The sequence below is a fragment of the Embiotoca jacksoni genome, unplaced genomic scaffold (genome assembly GCF_022577435.1).
Source record: "Embiotoca jacksoni isolate LCO1_2020_lvr unplaced genomic scaffold, fEmbJac1.0.p SCAF_41, whole genome shotgun sequence".
Lineage (NCBI taxonomy): Eukaryota > Metazoa > Chordata > Actinopteri > Embiotocidae > Embiotoca > Embiotoca jacksoni.
The window spans coordinates 6025-28850 of record NW_027185394.1 but is presented as its reverse complement, the minus strand read 5'-3'; the positions used below and the strand labels follow the sequence as shown (position 1 = coordinate 28850).

The window sequence follows — 22826 nt, the reverse complement described above, 5'->3', positions numbered from 1 at the left end:
ACACACACACACACACACACACACACACACACACACACGTTTTCTGTTTGTTTCTGTGCTGCATCAGTTTTTAAAGAGGTCTGACTGCTTTTGTTTGTTTGTTTGTTTGTTTGTTTGTCTTCAGTTCATCTTAATGTTTTGTTTTTAATGTGTTCAATGTTTTTCACTTTACTTTTACTTTTACTGCTTTTACTGATGCTTTGCCAGACACAGGTCCTCACTATAACTCAGGTAATATGTGTGTGTGTGTGTGTGTGTGTGTGTGTGTGTGTGTGGGGGATGATGAGGTTCTGTTGGAGCTGCTGACAGAAGTTCTCTCATCTCCGCAGGATCTCAGAGGATCAGTGACGGCGAGTTCTCAGATTATGACTGTGAAGACGGTATCGGGGTGATATCAGGTAAACTCCATGTCCCATCATGCTTTGCAACACCTTTATCTTACAGCCAGCCGGTCAGACCTGAGACTGTCCTGGTGATGTCATAGATATCGGCCTCCAGCAGACTTCAGGTCCTCTTGAGATATATACGAGATAAAAACTGTCCTGTTCTCATGTGGTTCAGGGTCCAGGACTACGGACCCGGACCTCCCTCTGAAACCGGACTGGCGCTGGTCTCACCGCAGATCAGTCTAACTCCCACTCTGTTTCTCTGTGTGCAGACTACCGACAGAATGGGCGGGACTTCCACAGCTCCACCCTCTCAGTGCCTGAGCAGGTGATGTCATCCAATCACTGCTCCCGATCTGACATAGCCAGGATGAGGTCACGGTCACCGAGCCAACCGCCTCCTCACAGGTAAGGAGACAAACTGAGATGAGAGCAGACAGAGGACGAGATGACGGACGAGACGACGGACGGGACGAGTTTGTTGGACTATCTTTTGAACTTTTGAAGTCCAGACATCCAATCGGCTTCCTGAACGGCCTCACCTTTATTTGACCAAAACTCACTTTCTTTACATCCCATCCTGACCTCTGTGACCTCTGACCTCTGGTTACCAGCGGTAACACTCCGTACCCGTTGTACCGAGAGGACGCCGTGCGGCTGCTGCGAGGCTCCAAACTGGGCAGAGCGTACTCTGACGCCAGCCAGTACAGCAGCCTAGACAGGTAACCATGGTAACACATAGCAACACTCCTGACCTGGGTCACCTGGACGGCAGCCAATCAACATGCAGTCTGGGTCTCACAAACCTGTTTCAAAAAAGTTGGGACGCTGCATAAAATGTAAATACAAACCGAAACCTTTCAATAACGTGTGATAATGTGAAGCGAATACCTCGATCAATACATCAATCAATAAATAATCAGTAAACATCCTGTCAGACTGAAGCAGGCACACCTGTCCTAGCAGGTAAGCCCTGCCCATTTACTGCTGTTGGGCCAATCATAAATCACTACACCAAAGACCTCATGAACAGGTGTGACCCAGGACTGGATATAGAACTGTTATAGACCTGATACAGGTGTTAGCACAGCTCATTAGTACAGCTAGTTAGCACAGCTCATTAGTACAGCTAGTTAGTACAGCTCATTAGCACAGCTCGTTAGTACAGCTCGTTAGTACTGCTCGTTAGTACTGCTTGTTAGTATAGCTCGTTAGTACAGTTCGTTAGTGCAGTTCATTAGTACTCTTTAGTACTGCTAATTACTCTTTTCCAATACTGGTTTGATTGATGGACGATGTACTGGTTTTCGTTCCACTTGTGTTCCTGTTGAATGTCACTGCTCTTGGTCTGTAGTTCAGAACTGGTTCTGGTTTTACCAGTAGGTTACTTGTAGTACTGGTGGTAGTACAGTTGTAGTACTGGTTGCAGTGGAGTTGTGGTACTGGTGGTAGTACTGGTGGTAGTAGTGGTTGCAGTACAGTTGCAGTACAGTTCTAGTACTGGTTGTAGTACCGGTTGTAGTACTGGTTGTAGTAAAGTTGTAGTACTGTGTCTCTTTGTATTCAGGAGACCACTCAGGAGAATGTCTGTTACCACTTCTCTGGATTCCCACGACAGGTATTGCAGCAGTAGTAGGAAGTACTATAGTAGTAGTAGTAGTATCAATTCATAGTGTGTGTCAAGTAGTAGTATGAGTCGTAGTAGTAGTATGAGTCGTAGTATCAGTAGTAGTAGTAGTAGTAGTATGAGTCGTAGTATCAGTAGTAGTAGTAGTAGTAGTAGTATGAGTCATAATATCAGAACTAGCAGTAGTAGTGGTATGAGTCATAGTATCAGCAGTAGTACCTGCAGTATTCTTACCTCGGTGTGTGTTTTTCTGTGCGTAAGATACTTTAACGGTCCGAACCACACCTGGACCAACCACATGCTAAATGGGAGCTGTGAGGACTACAGGTGAGCCCAGTGCATTGTGGGTAATGTAGTGTTAGAGGACGCGGTGGTTGTGATGGTTCTGGAGTTCTGACGTCTTTCTGTTCCTCAGTCAGGACTTCATCCCCGACTTCCCGTACGAGCCCGACGCCTACGAGGAGGAGCTGCTCAGGTGAACAGATGAACGGTTGGACTTTAGGATGGGGGACGTTCAGACAGATGTAGACGTAGACAAACCATGTAGAAGGTCCCTGATTTCTCTCCCGGTGTCCTTTGCTGTGTGTTCTCTGTGACTGAGGCCTTCTGGGAAATCCCAGCAGGCCCTCTTCTCTGGTTTTCAGCCTTCAGTGCCTTACAGTTCCTCACTCACAACCCTCCGCAGGTGACAACGGCCTGGTCACCATGGTGATGGAACTAACTAAACCGGCCCGCAAGCGCTGGGGTTGTCATGGTTATGTGGATATCTGTTGTCATGGTGATGTACAGGTACAGTCGTGGGATAGACCGGCGGGATTACTACAGTCGCTCTCGCTCAGCTGACCAGCGAGCGATGGTCGACCGACCCGTCTACACGCGCTCACACTCCACCGACAGAGCTGACTCCGCCCACCTGAGGTCTGGAGGCTCCGCCCCCCCTTCGCCTGCTCTGATCAGGTGACCTGCAGGCAACCAATCAGAAAACGTCTTCCTCTCTGTGGTGCTGCATGACGTCTCACTCAGCACTGGCCATGTCCCTTTCATTTGAGCCCCTCCCCCTGATTCACATCACAGTGACATCACACCTCCAACATGCTGTTTTTATATTCTGTTGGATTATAATGAATTTTTTCTTCTTGCATGTTTTCACATGTTTGTTTTACAGCATGCTGGTCATTGTTATTGTTGTTGTTTGCTGCTGTTTGTGTGCTGATGATGTATGTCCACAAACTGTGCGACACAAAACTGATGAAAGCAGCAGCTGATCTCTGCGCTGTGTTCACGACCTCCATCACTGCATCACTGTGTCCGACAGATATATAGGTGTCCAGGTGTTCCAGTGAGCAGTGATGGAGGCTCCGACCTCCTCAGCAGCTGCCTGGAGTCCAGACTTCCAGATAAACAGAGATTTAACCTCCATAAATGTTGCTGACCTCCAGTGGTTTCATTCTCACCTGGCTGCAGGGCAGGTGTGTGTACGATTGTGTGTCCAGGTGTGTGTCCAGGTTTGTGTCCAAGTGTGTGTTCAGGTGTGTCCAGGTGTGTGTCCAGGTGTGTTCCAGGGCATCACCACTGGGTGCTGCTGTCCTCTCTGGTCCATGATGCCTGTTAATGCAGGATGAAACCAGGAAGTAGACACAGGTTCTGATTGGCTCAAACCTGCATTACAGTGACATCATACAGCTGTTGACGTGGCGACTGAAGACTAAACGTTTGTAGTTTCTGCAGGATCTTAAACATCAGGATTGTTTGTGCCAAACTTTTCACCTGTGACTCAGCCAGATTGATGGTGTAACCATGGAGACGGTGGATTGATTGTTAGCAGATAACAGGGTAGCGTAGCTAATCCGAAGACTGTGACCTTTGACCCTCCTCTCAGACTGGTCGAGTGACTCCGAGGTTTTTTCCCGACAGGGCGAACGATCGAGGATCCGCCCTCACGAGTCCGATGGGAACGCCGGTCTGCAGCCGCAGAGGACGGCAGCTGCCTGCCGTCCCACCCAAAGGAGCCCCGGAGAGAAGTACGTATGTTAGTGGTTCCATCAGGGCCACCAGGGTCCAACAGGGGCCACTAGGGGCCACCAGGGTCCAACAGGGGCCACCAGGGGCCACCAATGTCCAACAGGGCCACTAGGGGCCACCAGGGTCCACCACGGGCCACCAGGGGCCACCTGAGGCCAACAGAATCAAACAGGGGCCAACAGGGTCCAACAGGGGCCACCAGAGGGCACCAGGGGCCAACAGTGTCCAACAGGGGCCAACAGGGACCACCAGGGGCCACCTGGGCCAATAGGGACCACCAGAGGCCACCAAAGGCCAACAGGGGCCACCAGAGTCCAACAGGGTTCACTAGAGGCCAACAGGGGCTACCAGGGGACCCTGGTAGATCCTGTTGGACCCCCAGCGGTCTAATACTTGAGTTGTTTTTCAGATGGAGGAGAACCCTCTGACCCGATGCAGACAGGTACTGACACCAGAACATGTTTACCTGCTTAGAACTATAACATATCTGCTTTTGTGTGGAGCCTCGTAGAACCTCATAGAACCCTGGGAGAAGCTCGAGGAAGCTCATAGAACCTTGTAAAACCTCATAGCAGCTTGAAGAACCTCCTAGTGTATTTAGTTTGATATGAAACGGAATGAGAGGGAACAGGTTGGGAAACACTGATCTGTTTGTGTTCTGATCATCATCTTGTTCTAAGGTCCAGTAGAATCAGCAAACAGACCATAATACTACAGACCGTAATACTAAAGACTATAACAGACCATAATAGCCTGGAAAAGGTGGTGGAGAGGAGGACGCTGAACAAACTATTATCCATATTGGATAATCCTGACCACCTGCTGCAGGGACAGCGGAGCACTTTCTCCAAAAGATTCCTCCAGCTCCGCTGTCACAAGGACAGATACAGGAGATCATTCCTGCCGACCGCAATAAGACTGTACAATAACTCACCTCTGGCAAAATCCATCACACAACAATAACACTGTTGACTGTGTTTCTTGGTTGTTTGAATATAATATATATAGATATACACTGTACTGTATATACTGTATATACTGTGCATTTTATATTTAAACATTTTTACTGCTATTTTACTGCTATTTTATTGCTTTTCTATTGTTCTATTATTATCTTATTGCTTCTGTATGCTGCTGTAGCGAAAAAATTTCCCCTCGGGGATTAATAAAGTAACTACCTAACCTAACCTAATACTAAAGACCGTAATACTACAGACTATAACAGACCATAATACTGTAGATCGTAATACTACAGACCATAAAACTGAAGACAGTAATGCTACAGACCATAATACTAAAGACAGTAATACTACAGATCATAACAGACCACAATACGAAAGACCATAATACTAAAGACAGTAATACCACAGACCATAATACTACAGACCGTAATACTACAGACCGTAATACCACAGACCATAACAGACCATAACACTGAAGACCGAAATATTACAGATCATAATACTACAGACCGTAATACTACAGACCATAGAACTGAAGACAGCAATGCCACAGACCACAATACTAAAGACCTTATTACTACAGACTGTAATAGTGAAGGCCGTAATACTACAGACCGTAATACTACAGACCATAAAACTGAAGACAGTAATACTACAGACCATAATACTAAAGACAGTAATACCACAGACCGTAATACCACACACCATAATACTACAGACCATAATACTAAAGGGCATAATACTACCACCACCTTGCTTCACAGCTGGTCGGAGCTTCTTCATGTTGCCTCATCTCAGTGTTGTCATCATTTCCCAGAATTCCTGATGAGTAAAAAGTGGTCATGTGATTAGTTAGCTGACAGGCCGTGTAGTCATTCATCTTCTCGTTGTCTGTTTTCATGCATCTCATCATTTCCCTTCTGCTGTCCATCACTTTTAGCCCCGCCCACCACAGGAGCACCAATGGCAACCACTGCCACTCCCACTCCACACCATCAAGTCCCTCTTCCTGCCCATAAACAGGTCCCTGCTTCTGTCAATCATCAACCGCCTCCTGTCATACGAATCCAAGCCCCTCCTCCTCCCACCCAGTCCCGCCTACCTCCTACACCTGCACCTGCACCTGCGCCTGCACCTGCAGTTGCGCCTGCACCTGCGCCTGCAGCTGTGCCTGCACCTGCGCTTGCAGCTGTGCCTGCGCCTACACCTGCGCCTGCAGCTGCAGCTGCACCTGCGCCTGCAGCTGTACCTGCCTCGACTTCTACTTCCATACCTGCTCCTGCCCAAGCTCCACCCCCTGTTCAAATCCAGCCCTCAGGTCCTGCCATCCAATCACAGCCACCTCCTGAACCCATCCCGCCCCCTCCACCTCCACCTGCCCCGACACCAAGCCCCGCCCCCTCACCAGTTCCACTCACACAGACTCCAGGTGTGTACATCGCAGGTTCGAAATGTCTGTCATTGTTGACCAATAGAACCAGTAGAAGTATTAGAACCAATAGAACCAATAGAACTAATAGCACCAATAGAACCAATAGAACCAGTTGACCCAGTGGAACCAGTAGAACCAATAGAATCACTAGAACCAATAGCACCAATAGAACCAGTGGACCCAGTGGAACCAGTAGAACCAATAGAACCAATATAAACAATAGAACCAGTGGAACCAGTAGAATAATTATTTAGTGCTTCAGATAGTCAGGTGTGTGTCAGATTTCTTTCATTCATTAATTTGTTCATGTTGATTACATCATGCTGACATCACGCCACACCTGTCAGAGATGGACAGACGCTCAGCGACACCTGGAGGGACCAGAAAAGGTCAGTTTAGTCTGACGCTGTGGTTAGGTGACTTTCGTCAGCCCAGGTTTATGGTCATGATGATGTCTCTGTTGTCTGACCAATCACCTCTCTCTGTCTGCATGATGCAGAGGTCACATGGGAGGACCAACAGAAGCAAACAGCCAATGGTATGGTGCTATCTGTTAGCCAAACCCCCCTGCAGACCAGTAGACTGTAGATCATGTGACCCGTTAGTCGCCCAGGTGTGTTCAGATATGTTTGGACTGTGTTCCATCTCTCGTCGTGTTCCTATAGAGAACAACTCTCTGGATGTTCCACTGCGCCGTGTGGCGGTCGGTCCCGACCCGCTGGTGGTCTGGGCTAATCGCCACGGCGACGTCAGTCGGGCTGAGCAGCAAAGAAGATCAGTTGAGTTGGTTTGATGGACACAGGAAGTCGGGTTCCAGCGCTGACATCACACATCACCTGCTGCTCGTTCTGTTGAGTCGTTTGATCGATGACTCTGATGTCAGTGAGAGGATGTTTTGGGATGATGTCAGTGCCCGTAATGACATCACGTAATGTCACTTAAGTTTATGAGAGCATTTCCTCTGAGTATATTTAAATACATGATGTATGACACAGTGACATCACTGTCTGCAGTGCCTAACTGAAACTATGACATCACAGACTCGAACCGACCTCTCTTTAAACTGTGACATCACCAGGTGTTGTACTGACCTAACAATCCTCTTTGTCTCTGCAGGTGTGTTAAAGGACCCTTCAAAGGTAAGCAGACACCACACCACTGCACATACAGCACCTGTGATGTCACACACCTGCTCACCTGTCCACCTGTCCTCTGTTTCCAGATGAAGGACAGCCTGTCCTTTAAGTCATCAGACAGTGATGTCAGCGATGTGTCAGCCATATCCAACACCTCCGACATCCGATCTGTACCCAGGATCAGGTGAGGATAGGAACCAGTTACCAGGAACCAGGGACCAGTCATAGACCAGGAACCAGTCAAAGACCAGGAACCAGGGACCAGTCATAGACCAGGAACCATGAACCTGTCATAGACCAGGAACCAGGGACCAGTCATAGACCAGGAACCATGGACCAGTCACAGACCAGGAACCATGGACCAGTCACAGACCAGGAACCATGGACCAGTCATAGACCAGGAACCATGGACCAGTCACAGACCAGGAACTGGTCACAAACCAGGAACCAATTACAGACTAGGGACCAATGATAGACCAGGGACGAGTCACAGACCAGGAACCAGGGATCAGTCATTGACCAGGATCCAGTCACAGACCAGGAACCAGTCACAAACCAGGGACCAATCACAGACCAGGAACCAGTCACCTCACAGTGTTCCAGAGTCCTCAGTACATTAGCTTGTCTTCTGTTCACGTCCCATGATGCATCAGTCATCCTTCTGCATGATTTAATGCTGATTCTGGTCATTTTAGCGTGTTGTTATGTAAATACAGAATGCTAATTATGTTAGCATTTTAAGTTAGCATAGTTATGTTAGCATGCTAGCATGTGTTACCTTCATCATCTTCATTGTGCATGTTTTTGTCTTCATGCTGCTGCTCTCACTGATTGGTGAGACAGTCAGATGGAATCTGTGGAAGGCCAATCAGTGGATTTAGGGGCGGGATCAGAGGAAACACAGGAGATAATGGGGAAAGCAGAGAGTGGAGCCACGCTGCAGAAGAGCGAATCAGTGGAGGAAGGAGAGGAGGTGGAGCCTGAGAGTACAAAGTAAGAGACCAACGATTCAATCTGGAATCAGGCTGATTATCATGGCAACAGGGGGGATACCGCCCATTTCCTCTGTGTGCTGATGTGATGTGTTTATGCCCCTCCCCCTTAGGTGACTGAGAGGTGTTTATGACCCTCCCCTTTTAGTTGACTCAGGTGTGTTTATGCCCATCCCCCTCAAGTTACTCACAGGTGTTTATGCCACGCCCCAAGTGACTCACAGGTGTATTTATGCCCCTCCTCCTCAGGTGACTCAGGTGTGTTTATGCCCTTCCCCCTCAGGTGACTCACAGGTGTGTTTTGGCCCCTCCCCTCAGGTGGCTGACAGGTTCCCTCTCTTCCTGTAGGGCGGGGCCAGTGGCCGGAGCTCCTCTCACCAAGTCTTCGAGTGTCGGAGGTGAGATCTGCTCGTTGGGGAGAAACGATGACGATGATGACGACAAGAAGCGGCGCTCGAGCTTCGGAGCAAAGATGATGGGGATGGTCGGACTGGGAAAGAAGAGTCAGAGTGCCTCCCAGCTGAACCCAGAGGGTCAGTCCAGTACGACCAGCACGCCATTACAGTCCAGGGTCCTGACCAGGACCAGGACCAGTTCTGTTCCAGAACTGAGCCTGTTTCAGTCAACACAACTGTTCACTTCTTCTTTTCTGTGTCCCTCTGTGTCCCCCTGTGTCCCTTTATGTCCCTCTGTGTCCCTTTATGTCTCCCTGTGTCCCGTTATGTCTCCCTGTGTCCCTTTATGTCCCCCGGTGTCCCTTTATGTCTCCCTGTGTCCCCGTGTCCCTTTATGTCCCTCTGTGTCCCTTTATGCCACCCGGTGTCCCCCTGTGTCCCTTCAGAAGAGGAGAAGAAGAAGAAGGTGATCAGACTTCCTGTCCAGAGGAGCGTTGAAACCGGTTTGGCCATCGAGTTTAAATCTCGTTTCACCCGACAACCGAGTCGAGATCCGGACGCAGAGGACCCCAAACCTGGAGCGTACGAACCTGTCCTGTCTCTACTGTCTCTACTGTCTCTAATGTCTCTGTGTCTCTAATGTATCTAATGTCTCTACTGTCTCTAATGTCTCTACTGTCTCTAATGTCTCTGTGTCTCTAATGTATCTAATGTCTCTACTGTCTCTACTGTCTCTACCTCATGTCCAGATCTTCCTTTCGTTCTTTTGTCACGTTTCATCGTCCTCTCTCTGTCGCAACTCTTTACATTTAAATTTAGTTTTTGACTTCTTCGTTCTTCCGCTCTTGTTAGTTTTTATTTCTTTGTGTCTGACGTCAATTGTTTTGTCTCCTCAGTCTCATTTTTCCAGGAGTGAAGTTGGCCTCAGACAAACAGTTCACTGGCTTCCTGGAGGGATTAGGCCCTGCCCAGCTGGTTGGACGGCAGACTCTGGCCACGCCTCCCATGGGTAGGGACCAATCAAAGTCTATAACATATGGGTACATATGTATGTGTGTACATATGCTGTAAACAACATAACAGAAATAGTAACATTAACAGGAACAGTAAACATTAACAGTAACAGTAAACAGTAACAGTAAACAGAAACAATAACAGTAAACAGTAACAGTAAACAGGAACAGAAACAGAAACAGTAAACAGAAACAGTAACAGGAACAGGAACAGTAAACAGTAATAGTAAACAGTATCAGTAAACAGTAAACAGTAACAGGAACAGTAAACAGTAACAGTAAACAGAAACAGTAAAAGTAAACGGTAATAGTAAACAGTAACAGAAACAGTAACAGTAAACAGTAAACAGTAACAGGAACAGAAACAGTAACAGGAACAGTAAACAGTAATAGTAAACAGTAACATTAAACAGTAACAGAAACAGTAACAGTAAACAATAACAGAAACAGTAATAGTAAACAGTAACAGTAAACAGGAACAGTAACAGTAAACAATAACAGAAACAGTAACAGTAAATAGTAACAGTAAACAGAAACAGTAACAGTAAACAGTAACAGTAAACAGAAACAGTAAACAGGAACAGAAACAGTAAACAGGAACAATAAACAGGAACAGAAACAGTATACAGTAACAGTAAACAGAAACAGTAACAGTAAACAGTATACAGTAACAGTAAACAGAAACAGGAACAGTAAACAGTAACAGTAAACACAAACAGTAAACAAACAGTAAACAGTAACAGTAAACAGTAACAGTAAACAGAAACAATAACAGCAAACAGAAACAATAAACAGCAAACAGAAACAGTAGACAGAAACAGTAAACAAACAGTAACAGTAAACAGAAACAGTAAACAGAAACAGTAACAGTAAACAGGAACAGAAACAGTAACAGTTAACAGTAACAGTAAACAGTAACAGTAAACAGAAACAATAACAGTAAACAGAAACAATAAACAGTAAACAGAAACAGAAAACAGTAAACAGTAACAGTAAACAGTAACAGGAACAGTAAACAGTAACAGTAAACAGAAACAGTAAAAGTAAACGGTAATAATAAACAGTAACAGAAACAGTAACAGTAAACAGTAACAGGAACAGAAACAGTAAACAGTAACAGTAAACAGGAACAGTAACAGTAAACAATAACAGAAACAGTAACAGTAAACAATAACAGAAACAGTAATAGTAAACAGTAACAGTAAACAGGAACAGTAACAGTAAACAATAACAGAAACAGTAACAGTAAATAGTAACAGTAAACAGAAACAGTAACAGTAACAGTAAACAGAAACAGTAAACAGGAACAGAAACAGTAAACAGGAACAATAAACAGGAACAGAAACAGTATACAGTAACAGTAAACAGAAACAGTAACAGTAAACAGTAACAGTAAACACAAACAGTAAACAAACAGTAAACAGTAACAGTAAACAGTAACAGTAAACAGAAACAATAACAGCAAACAGAAACAATAAACAGTAAACAGAAACAGTAACAGTAAACATAAAACAGTAACAGTAAACAGTAACAGTAAACAGAAACAATAACAGTAAACAGAAACAATAAACAGTAACAGTAAACAGGAACAGAAACAGTAACAGTAAACAGTAGCAGTAAACAGTAACAGTAAACAGAAACAATAACAGTAAACAGAAACAATAAACAGTAAACAGAAACAGAAAACAGTAAACAGAAACAGTAACAGTAAACAGTAACAGTAAACAGAAACAATAACAGCAAACAGAAACAATAAACAGCAAACAGAAACAGTAAACAGAAACAATAACAGTAAACAGAAACAATAAACAGCAAACATGAACAGAAACAGTAACAGTAAACAGTAACAGTAAACAGAAACAATAACAGTAAACAGAAACAATAAACAGTAAACAGAAACAGAAACAGAAAACAGTAACAGTAAACAGAAACAGTAACAATAAACAGTAACAGTAAACAGAAACAATAACAGTAAACAGAAACAATAAACAGCAAACAGAAACAGTAAACAGAAACAAGAACAGTAGACAGAAACAGTAACAGTAAACATTAACAGTAAACAGTAACAGTTAACAGGAAACAGTAACAGTAACAGTAAACAGTAACAGTAAACAGTAACAGTAAACAGTAACAGGAAACAGTAACAGGAAACAGTAACAGTAAACAGAAACAGTAACAGTAAACAGTAACAGTAAACAGTACCACAGTGACATTCATTTACACGTCAGTGTTGACACGGATACAGGAAGTCCCCTTTGACTGGTTAGATTATTCAGGTGATAGAATAAAGAAAGTAAACATCTGTCATCTGTGACATCATATTATATGTGAGACTCTGATTGGGTCTTTGTTGGTCAGGTGACATCCAGATTGGGATGGTTTACCGAAAGGAGCGTCTGGATGTGGAGGTGATCCGAGCCCGGGGGCTTGTAGGTAAACAGGGCAACAAGAACACTCCAGGTAATAAAACTACACACTACTACACAACACTACTATACACCAATACACACCAATACACAACACTACACACTACTATACACCACTACACAGTACTACACACCAATACACAACACTACACACTACTATACACCACTACACAGCACTACACACCACTACACAACAGTACAAACTACTATACACCAATATACAACACTACACACTATTACACTCCACTATACACCACTATACACCACTACACAACACTATACACTACTATACACCAATACACACAACTACACAATACTACACATGACTATAGACCAATACACAACACTACACACTACTTTACACCAATACACACTACTCCACACTAATACACAACACTACACACCACTACACACTACTACACACCACTATACACCACTAGACAAAACTACACAACATTACACAACACTATCCAGCTGTGTGTGTGTGTGTGTGTGTGTGTGTGTGTGTGTGTGTGTGTGTGTGTGTGTGTGTGTGTGTGTGTGTGTGTGTGTGTGTGTGTGTGTGTGTGTTGCTGACTGATCCAGGTGTGTGTGTGTGTGTGTGTTGCAGCTCCATATGTGAAAGTGTACCTGATGGACAACGGTAAGTGTGTGTTGAAGAGAAGAACTCGTCTGGCTCGAAAAACCCTCGATCCTCTTTATCAGCAGCAGCTGCAGTTTGAAGAAAACCCTGAAGGAAAGGTATTGCAGGTAAATCCACACACTGAGCTGTCAATCAAACACAGGCTCTACACACCCACTCAGGTGACATCCAATCAGAATACAAGAAACCCAAAATATCTGACAGTTCAACACAAAACCAGAAACACGTAAACATCGAGTCAGCTGACACCGAGGGACGTAAACAATCTGATGGCCAGTCGAACTCAGGCGTGTCTGATGTCCTTCAGGTGTGTCTGATGTCTCTCAGGTGTGTTTGATGTCCCTGAGGTGTGTCTGATGTCCCACAGGTGTGTCTGATGTCACTCAGGTGTGTCTGATGTCACTCAGGTGTGTCTGATGTCCCTCAGGTGTGTTTGATGTCCCTCAGGTGTGTCTGATGTCCCTCAGGTGTGTTTGATGTCACTCAGGTGTGTTTGATGTCCCTCAGGTATGTTTGATGTCCCTCAGGTGTGTCTGATGTCCCTCAGGTGTTTCTGATGTCCCTCAGGTGTGTTTGATGTCCCTCAGGTGTGTTTGATGTCACTCAGGTGTCACCTGTCTGTCTCTACAGATCATTGTTTGGGGCGACTACGGCCGAATGGACCATAAATCCTTCATGGGTTCTGCTCAGATCCTACTGGACGATCTGGACCTGTCCAATATGGTGATTGGTTGGTTTAAACTTTTTCCTGCCACCTCATTGGTGGACCCTGCCTTGGCCCCACTGACCAATAATAAGACAGAGGCCGGAAAGTCATAACGTCAGGATGCTGGACTGACTATCGTCATAGTAACAGGCCCAGAGGGAACACAAAGTTGATGGGCGGGGGCTACAAATATCCCATGATCCTCCTCTGCTGCTGCATGCTGCATGATGACATCACTGTGATGACACAATTGTCATGAAAGCTCCACCCCCTGACCCTCCCCCTGAGGGCAGGGCCAAGCAGCAAAGGATACTGGGAAACAGGAGATGCCTTGTGAACTGCAGCTGCCAGCAGCTCCTCAGGGGTCACGTGACTGTTAGGGGCGTGTCGAGAACCCATAGACTCAGTCTGTCGCCTGATAGTTTCCATGGAGACGCAGGAACATGGAGGTCTGCTTCATTATGTTTTTGCATGGAACGATGAAAAGTTTAGAACATAAAATCATCAGAAATGTCAAATGAAAAAAAGAACATGAGAATGTCGCCTGAAAAATAAAAGATTATCAAATGTCCTCAGAGGTTTTGGTTTTGTTCTACTGAGTCTGATTCTACAGTTGACTGACACACCTACAGTTCTACGAGGTTGTACTGGGACCACAACTGGTCCTACAAGGTTGTACTGGGACCACAACTGGTCCTACAAGGTTGTACTGGGAACACAACTGGTTCTATGAGGTTCTACGAAGTTCTATTGGGACCACAACTGGTTCTACGAGGTTGTGCTGTGCATACTAATGACTTTTTTATTATTATATTATGGTTCATTATATGCTATAGTATGACTTTTTAATCATATTATAGACGACATGCTATAGTGTGACTTTTTTATCATATTTTAGACGACATGCTATAGTGTGACTTTTTTATCATATTTTAGACGACATGCTATAGTGTGACTTTTTTATCATATTTTAGACGACATGCTATAGTGTGACTTTTTTATCATATTTTAGACGACATGCTATAGTGTGACTTTTTTATCATATTTTAGACGACATGCTATAGTGTGACTTTTTTATCATATTTTAGACGACATGTTATAGTGTGACTTTATTATCATATTTTAGACGACATGCTATAGTATGACTTTTTTATCATATTTTAGACGACATGCTATAGTGTGACTTTTTTATTATATTAGACGACATGCTATAGTATGACTTTTTTATCATATTTTAGACATGCTATAGTATGACTTTTTTATCATATTTTAGACGACATGCTATAGTATGACTTTTTTAACATATTTTAGACGACATGCTATAGTATGACTTTTTTATCATATTTTAGACGACATGCTATAGTATGACTTTTTTAACATATTTTAGACAACATGCTATAGTATGACTTTTTTATCATATTTTAGACGACATGCTATAGTATGACTTTTTTATCATATTTTAGACGACATGCTATAGTGTGACTTTTTTATCATATTTTAGACGACATGCTATAGTGTGACTTTTTTATCATATTTTAGACGACATGCTATAGTATGACTTTTTTAACATATTTTAGACGACATGCTATAGTATGACTTTTTTATCATATTTTAGACGACATGCTATAGTGTGACTTTTTTATCATATTTTAGACAACATGCTATAGTGTGACTTTTTTATCATATTTTAGACGACATGCTATAGTATGACTTTTTTATCATATTTTAGACGACATGCTATAGTGTGACTTTTTTATTATATTAGACGACATGCTATAGTATGACTTTTTTATCATATTTTAGACAACATGCTATAGTATGACTTTTTTATCATATTTTAGACGACATGCTATAGTATGACTTTTTTATCATATTTTAGACGACATGCTATAGTGTGACTTTTTTATCATATTTTAGACAACATGCTATAGTGTGACTTTTTTATCATATTTTAGACGACATGCTATAGTATGACTTTTTTATCATATTTTAGACAACATGCTATAGTATGACTTTTTTATCATATTTTAGACAACATGCTATAGTATGACTTTTTTATCATATTTTAGACAACATGCTATAGTATGACTTTTTTATCATATTTTAGACAACATGCTATAGTATGACTTTTTTTATCATATTTTAGACAACATGCTATAGTATGACTTTTTTATCATATTTTAGACAACATGCTATAGTATGACTTTTTTATCATATTTTAGACAACATGCTATAGTATGACTTTTTTATCATATTTTAGACAACATGCTATAGTATGACTTTTTTATCATATTTTAGACAACATGCTATAGTATGACTTTTTTATCATATTTTAGACGACATGCTATAGTATGACTTTTTTATCATATTTTAGACGACATGCTATAGTATGACTTTTTTAACATATTTTAGACAACATGCTATAGTATGACTTTTTTATCATATTTTAGACGACATGCTATAGTATGACTTTTTTATCATATTTTAGACGACATGCTATAGTGTGACTTTTTTATTATATTAGACGACATGCTATAGTATGACTTTTTTATCATATTTTAGACGACATGCTATAGTATGACTTTTTTAACATATTTTAGACGACATGCTATAGTATGACTTTTTTATCATATTTTAGACGACATGCTATAGTATGACTTTTTTATTATATTTTAGACGACATGCTATAGTATGACTTTTTTATCATATTTTAGACGACATGCTATAGTATGACTTTTTTATCATATTTTAGACGACATGCTATAGTATGACTTTTTTATCATATTTTAGACGACATGCTATAGTATGACTTTTTTATCATATTTTAGACGACATGCTATAGTGTGACTTTTTTATCATATTTTAGACAACATGCTATAGTGTGACTTTTTTATCATATTTTAGACAACATGCTATAGTATGACTTTTTTATCATATTTTAGACGACATGCTATAGTGTGACTTTTTTATCATATTTTAGACAACATGTTATAGTATGACTTTTTTATTATATTATAGACGACATGCTATAGTGTGACTTTTTTATCATATTTTAGACGACATGCTATAGTGTGACTTTTTTTATCATATTTTAGACGACATGCTATAGTATGACTTTTTTATCATATTTTAGACGACATGCTATAGTGTGACTTTTTTATCATATTAGACAACATGCTATAGTGTGACTTTTTTATTATATTAGACGACATGCTATAGTGTGACTTTTTTATCATATTTTAGACGACATGCTATAGTATGACTTTTTTATCATATTTTAGACGACATGCTATAGTATGACTTTTTTATTATATTAGACGACATGCTATAGTATGACTTTTTTATCATATTTTAGACGACATGCTATAGTATGACTTTTTTATTATATTAGACGACATGCTATAGTGTGACTTTTTTATCATATTTTAGACGACATGTTATAGTGTGACTTTTTTATCATATTTTAGACGACATGCTATAGTGTGACTTTTTTTATCATATTTTAGACGACATGCTATAGTATGACTTTTTTATCATATTTTAGACGACATGCTATAGTATGACTTTTTTATCATATTTTAGACAACATGCTATAGTATGACTTTTTTATCATATTTTAGACAACATGCTATAGTATGACTTTTTTATCATATTTTAGACGACATGCTATAGTATGACTTTTTTATCATATTTTAGACGACATGCTATAGTGTGACTTTTTTATCATATTTTAGACGACATGCTATAGTGTGACTTTTTTATCATATTTTAGACGACATGCTATAGTATGACTTTTTTATCATATTTTAGACGACATGTTATAGTATGACTTTTTTATCATATTTTAGACAACATGCTATAGTATGACTTTTTTATCATATTTTAGACAACATGCTATAGTATGACTTTTTTATCATATTTTAGACAACATGCTATAGTGTGACTTTTTTATCATATTTTAGACGACATGCTATAGTATGACTTTTTTATCATATTTTAGACAACATGCTATAGTATGACTTTTTTATCATATTTTAGACAACATGCTATAGTGTGACTTTTTTATCATATTTTAGACGACATGCTATAGTGTGACTTTTTTATCATATTTTAGACGACATGCTATAGTGTGACTTTTTTATCATATTTTAGACGACATGCTATAGTGTGACTTTTTTTATCATATTTTAGACAACATGCTATAGTATGACTTTTTTATCATATTTTAGACAACATGCTATAGTATGACTTTTTTATCATATTTTAGACGACATGCTATAGTGTGACTTTTTTATCATATTTTAGACAACATGCTATAGTATGACTTTTTTATCATATTTTAGACGACATGCTATAGTGTGACTTTTTTATCATATTTTAGACAACATGCTATAGTATGACTTTTTTATCATATTTTAGACAACATGCTATAGTATGACTTTTTTATCATATTTTAGACAACATGCTATAGTATGACTTTTTTATCATATTTTAGACAACATGCTATAGTGTGACTTTTTTATTATATTAGACGACATGCTATAGTGTGACTTTTTTATTATATTAGACGACATGCTATAGTGTGACTTTTTTATCATATTTTAGACGACATGCTATAGTATGACTTTTTTATCATATTTTAGACGACATGCTATAGTATGACTTTTTTATTATATTAGACGACATGCTATAGTATGACTTTTTTATCATATTTTAGACGACATGCTATAGTATGACTTTTTTATTATATTAGACGACATGCTATAGTGTGACTTTTTTATCATATTTTAGACGACATGTTATAGTGTGACTTTTTTATCATATTTTAGACGACATGCTATAGTGTGACTTTTTTATCATATTTTAGACGACATGCTATAGTATGACTTTTTTATCATATTTTAGACAACATGCTATAGTATGACTTTTTTATCATATTTTAGACGACATGCTATAGTATGACTTTTTTATCATATTTTAGACAACATGCTATAGTATGACTTTTTTATCATATTTTAGACAACATGCTATAGTATGACTTTTTTATCATATTTTAGACAACATGCTATAGTGTGACTTTTTTATCATATTTTAGACGACATGCTATAGTGTGACTTTTTTATCATATTTTAGACGACATGCTATAGTATGACTTTTTTATCATATTTTAGACAACATGCTATAGTATGACTTTTTTATCATATTTTAGACGACATGCTATAGTATGACTTTTTTATTATATTAGACGACATGCTATAGTATGACTTTTTTATCATATTTTAGACGACATGCTATAGTATGACTTTTTTATTATATTAGACGACATGCTATAGTATGACTTTTTTATCATATTTTAGACGACATGCTATAGTATGACTTTTTTATTATATTAGACGACATGCTATAGTGTGACTTTTTTATCATATTTTAGACGACATGTTATAGTGTGACTTTTTTATCATATTTTAGACGACATGCTATAGTGTGACTTTTTTATCATATTTTAGACGACATGCTATAGTATGACTTTTTTATCATATTTTAGACAACATGCTATAGTATGACTTTTTTATCATATTTTAGACAACATGCTATAGTATGACTTTTTTATCATATTTTAGACAACATGCTATAGTGTGACTTTTTTATCATATTTTAGACGACATGCTATAGTGTGACTTTTTTATCATATTTTAGACGACATGCTATAGTATGACTTTTTTATCATATTTTAGACAACATGCTATAGTATGACTTTTTTATCATATTTTAGACGACATGCTATAGTGTGACTTTTTTATCATATTTTAGACGACATGCTATAGTATGACTTTTTTATCATATTTTAGACAACATGCTATAGTATGACTTTTTTATTATATTAGACGACATGCTATAGTATGACTTTTTTATCATATTTTAGACGACATGCTATAGTATGACTTTTTTATTATATTAGACGACATGCTATAGTATGACTTTTTTATCATATTTTAGACGACATGCTATAGTATGACTTTTTTATTATATTAGACGACATGCTATAGTGTGACTTTTTTATCATATTTTAGACGACATGTTATAGTGTGACTTTTTTATCATATTTTAGACGACATGCTATAGTGTGACTTTTTTATCATATTTTAGACGACATGCTATAGTATGACTTTTTTATCATATTTTAGACAACATGCTATAGTGTGACTTTTTTATCATATTTTAGACGACATGCTATAGTATGACTTTTTTATCATATTTTAGACAACATGCTATAGTATGACTTTTTTATCATATTTTAGACAACATGCTATAGTATGACTTTTTTATCATATTTTAGACAACATGCTATAGTGTGACTTTTTTATCATATTTTAGACGACATGCTATAGTGTGACTTTTTTATCATATTTTAGACGACATGCTATAGTATGACTTTTTTATCATATTTTAGACAACATGCTATAGTATGACTTTTTTATCATATTTTAGACGACATGCTATAGTGTGACTTTTTTATCATATTTTAGACGACATGCTATAGTATGACTTTTTTATCATATTTTAGACAACATGCTATAGTATGACTTTTTTATCATATTTTAGACGACATGCTATAGTATGACTTTTTTAACATATTTTAGACGACATGCTATAGTATGACTTTTTTATTATATTAGACGACATGCTATAGTATGACTTTTTTATCATATTTTAGACGACATGCTATAGTATGACTTTTTTAACATATTTTAGACGACATGCTATAGTATGACTTTTTTATTATATTAGACGACATGCTATAGTATGACTTTTTTATCATATTTTAGACGACATGCTATAGTATGACTTTTTTAACATATTTTAGACGACATGCTATAGTATGACTTTTTTATTATATTAGACGACATGCTATAGTATGACTTTTTTATCATATTTTAGACAACATGCTATAGTGTGACTTTTTTATTATATTAGACGACATGCTATAGTATGACTTTTTTATCATATTTTAGACGACATGCTATAGTGTGACTTTTTTAACATATTTTAGACGACATGCTATAGTATGACTTTTTTATCATATTTTAGACGACATGCTATAGTGTGACTTTTTTATCATATTTTAGACGACATGCTATAGTGTGACTTTTTTATTATATTAGACGACATGCTATAGTGTGACTTTTTTATTATATTAGACGACATGCTATAGTGTGACTTTTTTATCATATTTTAGACGACATGCTATAGTATGACTTTTTTATCATATTTTAGACGACATGCTATAGTATGACTTTTTTATTATATTAGACGACATGCTATAGTATGATTTTTTTATCATATTTTAGACGACATGCTATAGTATGACTTTTTTATTATATTAGACGACATGCTATAGTGTGACTTTTTTATCATATTTTAGACGACATGTTATAGTATGACTTTTTTATCATATTTTAGACGACATGCTATAGTATGACTTTTTTATTATATTAGACGACATGCTATAGTATGATTTTTTTATCATATTTTAGACGACATGCTATAGTATGACTTTTTTATTATATTAGACGACATGCTATAGTGTGACTTTTTTATCATATTTTAGACGACATGCTATAGTGTGACTTTTTTATCATATTTTAGACGACATGCTATAGTATGACTTTTTTATCATATTTTAGACAACATGCTATAGTATGACTTTTTTATCATATTTTAGACGACATGCTATAGTATGACTTTTTTATCATATTTTAGACGACATGCTATAGTATGACTTTTTTATCATATTTTAGACAACATGCTATAGTATGACTTTTTTATCATATTTTAGACAACATGCTATAGTGTGACTTTTTTATCATATTTTAGACGACATGCTATAGTATGACTTTTTTATCATATTTTAGACAACATGCTATAGTATGACTTTTTTATCATATTTTAGACAACATGCTATAGTGTGACTTTTTTATCATATTTTAGACGACATGCTATAGTGTGACTTTTTTATCATATTTTAGACGACATGCTATAGTATGACTTTTTTATCATATTTTAGACAACATGCTATAGTATGACTTTTTTATCATATTTTAGACGACATGCTATAGTGTGACTTTTTTATCATATTTTAGACGACATGCTATAGTGTGACTTTTTTATTATATTAGACGACATGCTATAGTATGACTTTTTTATCATATTTTAGACGACATGCTATAGTATGACTTTTTTAACATATTTTAGACGACATGCTATAGTATGACTTTTTTATCATATTTTAGACGACATGCTATAGTGTGACTTTTTTATCATATTTTAGACGACATGCTATAGTGTGACTTTTTTATTATATTAGACGACATGCTATAGTATGACTTTTTTATCATATTTTAGACGACATGCTATAGTATGACTTTTTTAACATATTTTAGACAACATGTTATAGTATGACTTTTTTATCATATTTTAGACGACATGCTATAGTATGACTTTTTTATCATATTTTAGACAACATGCTATAGTATGACTTTTTTATCATATTTTAGACAACATGCTATAGTATGACTTTTTTATCATATTTTAGACAACATGCTATAGTGTGACTTTTTTATCATATTTTAGACGACATGCTATAGTGTGACTTTTTTATCATATTTTAGACGACATGCTATAGTGTGACTTTTTTATTATATTAGACGACATGCTATAGTATGACTTTTTTATCATATTTTAGACGACATGCTATAGTGTGACTTTTTTATCATATTTTAGACGACATGCTATAGTGTGACTTTTTTATTATATTAGACGACATGCTATAGTATGACTTTTTTATCATATTTTAGACGACATGCTATAGTATGACTTTTTTAACATATTTTAGACGACATGCTATAGTATGACTTTTTTATCATATTTTAGACGACATGCTATAGTATGACTTTTTTAACATATTTTAGACAACATGCTATAGTATGACTTTTTTATCATATTTTAGACGACATGCTATAGTGTGACTTTTTTATTATATTAGACGACATGCTATAGTATGACTTTTTTATCATATTTTAGACGAC

At 38.5% G+C, this 22826-nt stretch overlaps 1 protein-coding gene across 13 annotated transcripts in view; it reads left to right on the top strand.

Annotated features, from left to right (window-relative positions):
• The window catches only part of LOC138209955 (regulating synaptic membrane exocytosis protein 2-like), a 30955-nt gene extending 16644 nt beyond the window's left edge, over positions 1-14311 (top strand). For 5 of the 13 annotated variants that reach the window (XM_069168792.1, XM_069168791.1, XM_069168785.1 and 2 more), the window contains 18 exons: positions 330-398; positions 659-794; positions 1001-1108; positions 1954-2004; positions 2275-2340; positions 2429-2488; positions 2803-2970; positions 3928-4034; positions 5938-6426; positions 7546-7568; positions 7652-7749; positions 8409-8558; positions 8906-9090; positions 9399-9534; positions 9849-9961; positions 12324-12425; positions 13002-13141; positions 13665-14311. In XM_069168792.1, the coding sequence (XP_069024893.1) occupies positions 330-398; positions 659-794; positions 1001-1108; positions 1954-2004; positions 2275-2340; positions 2429-2488; positions 2803-2970; positions 3928-4034; positions 5938-6426; positions 7546-7568; positions 7652-7749; positions 8409-8558; positions 8906-9090; positions 9399-9534; positions 9849-9961; positions 12324-12425; positions 13002-13141; positions 13665-13853 (2390 nt within the window). In that variant the 3' untranslated portion in view covers positions 13854-14311. Of the gene's footprint in view, positions 1-329; positions 399-658; positions 795-1000; positions 1109-1953; positions 2005-2274; positions 2341-2428; positions 2489-2802; positions 2971-3927; positions 4035-5937; positions 6427-7545; positions 7569-7651; positions 7750-8408; positions 8559-8905; positions 9091-9398; positions 9535-9848; positions 9962-12323; positions 12426-13001; positions 13142-13664 lie in introns of those variants that run through there. The other 8 variants (XM_069168798.1, XM_069168795.1, XM_069168789.1 and 5 more) reach the window with 7 other exon arrangements.
• Positions 14312-22826: the final 8515 nt, after the last annotated feature.